Source organism: Octopus bimaculoides, chromosome 16 (assembly GCF_001194135.2).
Source record: "Octopus bimaculoides isolate UCB-OBI-ISO-001 chromosome 16, ASM119413v2, whole genome shotgun sequence".
NCBI lineage: Eukaryota > Metazoa > Mollusca > Cephalopoda > Octopoda > Octopodidae > Octopus > Octopus bimaculoides.
Window position 1 is genome coordinate 34,522,223 of NC_068996.1, and position 6,701 is coordinate 34,528,923.

The following is a 6,701-nucleotide window of genomic DNA, read 5'->3' on the forward strand; positions in this document are numbered from 1 at the left end:
TGGAGGTCAGATATGCTGAATGCACTTGAAAAAACCTGTGGAAAAAAATTATTTTACACCGAGGTATGAATGGGTCCTTTATGAAATATTTACCCTTGAAAATAATTTTTTTAAAAATTTAAATATTGTCTGTTTATAGAAAGCTAAAATATGAATACTTACTATATAAACAATTTGTATTTTTGAATCACATTCACTTAAAAATATTTCTAAATTATTAAAATATTGTGTTTATCAAAAGCAACTCGTATTTTTTCCTTGGCAAGACTTTTGCCCTGCATGTGAATTTTAAAAATACAGAAGACATTGATCATGTCTCTAATCGAAAGGTTGGAGTTTCTTCCCTTTCAAGGTTATGTTGTTTTCGGAGTATTTTTCCATTATGCACTGATTTGGGTATTTGTGAATACCGCAAGGAATCCCTGATTCAATTTACGTGAAACTTGTTTTATTCCATTTGTATTCACATTTCAAGGGTACCTTAATTCATAGTATTTTCTGATTATGTGCCAGTGTGGGTGTATTAAATGACAAACAAGCAAGCAAGCAAGCAATCAGAGAGTTTTAGTAGTATATCAATATATGTTTCCCAATGTCCTGATTCTGGGTTCAATCCCACTGTGAGGCACTTTGGGCAAATGTCTTCTACTATAATGTCGGGCCAATCAAAGCTTTGTGAGTGGATCTATTAGGCAGAAATTGAAAGAAACTTGTCATGTATATCTATGTGTGTTTGTGTTTGTCCTTCACTACTTCTTGACAACTGCTGTTGGTTTGTTTACGCTCCTGTAATATAGTGGCTTGGCAAAAGACACCAATAGAGCAAGTAGCAAGCTTAAAAAAGAAGCACTGGTGGAGGACAATTCATTCAACTAAAGCTCTTCAAGGTGGTGCCTCAGCATGGCTGCAGTCCAGTGACTGAAACAAGCAAAAGACAGGCACCTCCTGTAACTCAAATATTATAAACTCCAAACAATTTAATTGAAACACATCATCACATATGTATGTACTCTCTTTTTCATGTCTCTTGAAAAATGTGGGATTTATATTAAAGTCTGAATTATTCATTGATGTAGCTTGTGTTTTGCATTTATGTGAGATACACCACTCTCTCTCTCTCTCTCTCTCTCTCTCATACACACACATGTACATCACTATTATCATTTAACATCTTCTCTCCATGCTGTTATGGATTGGTGTATTCAACAAGATCTGTTGAGTTGGAGGATATGTCATGATGTGTGTGTGTGTGTGTTATACATGGTTGGCCAAAAGTCACCTGACAGTAAACCAAAACCATTCAATTCCAAGATTTATTCATGTCTAACAACTGAATGAATTTAATAAAAGCAACTAAATATGAAACATCATGAAAATTGTTCAAACTGAAGTCCATTTTGAGCAACACATTTTTCAATTCAAGTCAATACAGAATTACAGATAGTATTTATGGAATTTTGATTTACTGCTGGATGACTTTTGGCCAACTCTGTATAGTCCCTAGGTACTACCCTGACACCTTGTTACCACTGTCTTTATCTGTCTTTTCAGCCCCCCCCCCCAATTGCTCTCATTCACTTGCACCAGCATGAAACATGGACATTAAAAGATGATGATATATATATATATTTAATGCTTTTGTTTTTACTCTTTTTCTACAGATCTGCTAAACCAACAGAAAAAGCAACACATGGACTCGCACGTGTGGGATCAAGAGCTGCCCTTAGTTTTGCTTTTGCATTCTTGTATCGAGCATGGCGTAGTGGTGAAGATTCTGATCTTTGTAGTGAATTGCTACAAGAATCTCTAGATGCACTTAGATCACTACCTGAAGCCACTCTTTTTGACGAGAGTTCTGTTTCTCCAGTTTGGCTTGAAGTTGTTGAAAGAGCATCTAAATTTTTACATTCCGTTGTGGCAGGGTAAGTCTGAGAGTCCATTTTTCTTCATCATTGAATTAAATATTAAGTTCTCTGAGTGAACAAGGAAGATTATTTTGCAGTCATTCAACCTGCTGAAAATATCAGTCAAATCTCATTCATCATTGAGACACATTGGATAATGTAGGCCTTGACTGAGAAAATAAAAAGGGCTGGTCAAAACTGGAACATCTTTGATTATAGGTCTGTTTGGGTCTGGGCTAATCTGGTATTAAACAACAAGAACAACAATTACTATAGCTTTTAACACTAACTACTATATTGTACATTAGTCAACATAATCCTAGATACATTTTGTCTGAATAAAAGATGGGATGGTCACAGCTGGAACATCTTTGATTATAGGCTTGATGGATGAAGAATGACCTGGGTTAAACAACTATAGTCATTAATACTAACTACTATATTATACATTAGATAATGTCATCCTAGATACACTACGTCTGAATAAAAGTTGAGATGGTCACAGATAGAATATCTTCAATCATAGGTCTACTGGATCAGGACTGACCTGGTGCTAAACAATAATATAATGATTTCTTAGAGGAATAATTAGATATAAAAACCGTCATACTGTGTACAGTCTTAGTCAGGGTGTTAAAGGAAAGATGTTAAAATCAGGAACTGAAGTCTATGAGGGACTGCCAGAAGTTTATGTTCTCTGGTGGTCAACCCATTGAATTAATGCCAAAAAAAAAAATGGAGTCAAAAGGGAGTACAGTTCATTGAATTGACACTAGTAGTATTCTAGCATGAGCACAAGTGGTGAGTTGGCAGAGTTGTGTCTGTCCTCTGAGTTCAAAATTCAACTGGGGTCAGCTGTTTACTGTAGCGAAACCTAGAATCAAACCTCACATTTTTCAGTTGCCAGTTCCATACCACATGAAAATCATGCTTATGTCGTGTGGTCTTTCTGTTTATCAACCAATCAGCTTGAGGCCATATCGTGTCGTCATGTACATCATCTGCAATGTCCTTGGATTTCCTACATTTTTCTTAGTATAAAGTGAAAATCCACAAAGAACAATTGCAGAGGTTGAGAGAATGCTGCCAGAGAACACAAATCCCTACCTCTCGCCACAAGGTAGTCAGGGCTTGGCCCAGTGTAGCAGAAACATTGTTGTTTTATTTTGCTGAATTATAATCTCAGACCAAAGTTTCCCTACTTTTGAGCTTTACTAACTGTTACACTGTAGCTTGAATCTAATCTCCTATGTCTCTACAAGCTGGTAGTAGTAGTTTATATGAATATGTACAATAAGTCTTACAATGTAAATATACAATTATGTTTGCATCTGTTCATTATGGGACAGCACACAGCTGAAACAGCAACACATAACAACATAACATTGAACCGGTGACATTGATAACATACGATGTTAGTACAACATTACAAATGAGTAAAACGTTGTGTAAGTTGACATATTCAGTGTAATAGTGGACAGTGGGGTTTATTATTGCTCATTAACCTGAAACTGAAGTTCACAGATATATCTATATATTTATATTTCAAGTTTATAAAAATTCTTTTTTTTTCTTTTCTTTAAATCCAGTGAATTGACTGGAGGTGGTGGCATGACTTCAACAGCTTCATCGTCTGTGACATCTTCTCGTTACACAAACCATGTCCCACTTCCAGATCAACAGCGAGCTCTTGCTCTTCTACTTGAATTAGCAGTACAGAGAGGCTCTTTGAGTCATATTCTTGGAGGTGTGCTTCTGTTGTTGAATCTTTGGGAAAACAGCTGGCATGAAAGAGACAACAGAGTTAATAGTAATTTGACTTCTGCTCCATTGGTGCCACTACTAAAGCGATTCTTTGGAATACAGTCAAACAAAGCAAAGAACTATGAAATGACAAAATGGGACGAAGTAAGCTACAAACTTGCGAAATCTTTTTTTTTTTATTTTAGATTAAAAAAAAAATTTTTTTCTGTTAGTTGAAACAAAAATTAGTGAATTATATTAATTTATTTTTCTAGATGACTATATTTCTTTTTCATTTTACCATTACAAGAATTATGGGGTTAATGAGTTTATAAGGTGTATTCTAAGGCCGATTTGATTCACAGGGAAAAATAAACATGACTTCACAGTAAAGTTGAGTTTATGAACTTTTGAAATGATTAATTGAAACTAATAACAATTTATTTAGATATGTAGATTTACAGAATTGTCCAACACATTCTTGGCATATTAATAACTAATGTTTGTGTGTGTTTGTGTATACATGCATTTTCATGCTTGTGTTCTTATGTATGTTTTTTTTTTCATGTATGTGTGTGTATGTATATGTATTTAGAAATGTGTTTTCTTTTATAGCAAGCTGATGTGTACTTTGTGAGTCCAACTGAATGCTTTCTGAGATACATCACAGATCTTGGAGATGAAAATGCCCCTGTTGACTTGCAGCAATGTGCAGTTGTGATTATGTCCCACCTAGATCGATTGACAGCACCTTACTTACCCCCAGCTTCCTCAAATAAGGTGATTATGTCTTCATGCAATTACCTTCAGAAAGAAAAGAAAAAATCATTAAGAAAAAAAATTTCTCATTGTAGCATTATCCAACCATCTCATTCTTGGTCTGCCTCCTCAGTCTTCTGCCACTTGGCTTGGCTTGAAGAATTTTGCTTGTGATTCTTTCCTGCAATATTCTAATCACATGTCTGTAGTATTATTCCAGTGATAAAAAACATTTTTAATAATTTCATTTTTTAAAACTTTTTTAAATGAAAAAAAGTATTTTCAACTTTTTTTTTTAAAGTAATTTTTTTTTCTAAGTTTAAAATTTTCCTCAAATGTTTATAGCATAATAATTTATATTTCCATTTTTTTGAACAGAACATAGAATTTGAAGACATTTTGGGCTGGGCACCAACAATACCACAGATAAACAGTCAGTTACATTCTAATAACGACGGAGATTGCATTAAGCAGATACAATGTTCATCAAGAATGTTTTTAGCTTTAACAAAGTCTGGCAAAGTTTATAGCTTCAGTTATTCATCTGAAATACAGGTAGGTTGTTTCCTTCTGTTTGATTTTATAGTGTGTGTGTGTGTGTGTGTGTGTGTGTGTCTCTTGATCTATCCTTCTTTCCTCCAATCCTCCCTCCTTCACTCACTCACCCTGCACACTTGCCTACACATCAATCTTTTCTGTTCCTCTGTCCTATTCTGTCACTCATATTTAACCTGTACTTTGACCTCACATCTCTCTCTCTCTCTCTCTCTCTCTCTCTCTCTCTCTCTCTCTCTCTCTCTCTCTCTCTCTCTCTCCCCTCCTCTCTCTCTCTCTCTCTCCCCCCTCTCTCTCTCTCTCTCTCAGAGCAAGCCATGTTTTCACTTTTTCAGCAAGACACCTGTTCCTCTCCCTCTATCATACTTTCATATCCTTTAATGCTATGTTCCACTCAGTTGAGGGGGTCTTGCAAGTATTTGATGATCTAACAGTGTTGGTTCCATAAAAAAGCAGCCAGTACACTCTGAAGTGCTTGTTGTTAGGAAAGGCATCTAGCTGTAGAAACCATGCCAAAGCAGACATTAGAACTTTGGCGCAGCCTGGATTGTCCATCCATGCCAACATGGAAAAGGGATGTTAAATGATCATGATGGTGATGCTATATATATTGTCAATTGGAAACCTACAGTGCTTAAAAAGACCCAATTTGCAACCATGGTCAAATTGGTGTTTAGATGGTAGTAGAATTGGAAGCATAATGTGTGCGCACATATCTGGGCCTTTACCCAATATGCTCCTGTCAAATTTTCACCTTTTGTCACACCTTGTCCTCTACCAGTCATTCCTCCATAACCCTGCATTCTGCTATTCTTATAAGTGAAAGTGGAAGCCAGTTACCACTCCCTCCCTAATGAGCCATTTCCTACTGTCCTCCATCCTTCGTTTCTTACTATTGTCCTCTTTCACCCCTGACCACCTTCAATGGTTATTTATCTATGACTACCCCACTCCTAATTATATCCATCACTTGCACCTTCTGCTCTTGTAACTTCCACCTGCTCCTCCTGGTCCTTCTGTCACTGTATTCCCTTCTATTCACTCACTTGAACATACCATTTTGAGGGTACAATATGCTACCTTGTCACCAACATCTTTTTCTCTCTTCCTTGCACCAGTCTTCTGTTGCACCCATATATATTGTTGGTCGTCTTGAATCCTGTCCTACACAACCCACCCAACTGTTCACCTCATTTCTCTCTCATTGTCACTAACTCCTGACACTTCACTCTTTTACCATTTATTACCTCCTTCAATAGTTTTTGTTCGCCTCTCCTCTATCACCCTCACACAACAATAAACTTGCTCCTTCCATCATACTTTAGCTTCTCAACATCTTGCCTAAAAGTCACTACCCTATCTGATACTCTACCTTTCAGCATTGAAGATTTATGATCTTACAAGTTGCAAGGTGACCTTAGAAGCCTTCAAAAAAAGCCCTTGGTAGAGTAGTTGGTGTTTGGAAGGGCATCCAGCCATTGAAACCATATATCATCATCATCATCATCATCATCGTTTAACGTCCGCTTTCCATGCTAGCATGGGTTGGACGATTTGACTGAGGACTGGTGAAACCGGATGGCAACACCAGGCTCCAATCTAATTTGGCAGAGTTTCTACAGCTGGATGCCCTTCCTAACGCCAACCACTCAGAGAGTGTAGTGGGTGCTTTTACGTCTCACCCGCACGAGGGCCAGTCAGGCGGTACTGGCAACGGCCACACTCAAAATGGTATCTTTT

The 6,701-nt window shown here is 36.9% G+C and overlaps 1 protein-coding gene across 4 annotated transcripts in view; it reads left to right on the forward strand.

Moving 5' to 3' along the window:
- The window catches only part of LOC106884435 (E3 ubiquitin-protein ligase HERC2), a 265,512-nt gene that overhangs the window by 60,857 nt on the left and 197,954 nt on the right, over positions 1 to 6,701 (forward strand). For all 4 annotated transcript variants that reach the window (XM_052973690.1, XM_052973692.1, XM_052973693.1 and 1 more), the window contains exons 6-9: positions 1,662 to 1,922; positions 3,494 to 3,812; positions 4,263 to 4,427; positions 4,785 to 4,961. In XM_052973690.1, coding sequence (XP_052829650.1) covers positions 1,662 to 1,922; positions 3,494 to 3,812; positions 4,263 to 4,427; positions 4,785 to 4,961 — 922 coding nt within the window. The remainder of the gene's footprint in view (positions 1 to 1,661; positions 1,923 to 3,493; positions 3,813 to 4,262; positions 4,428 to 4,784; positions 4,962 to 6,701) is intronic.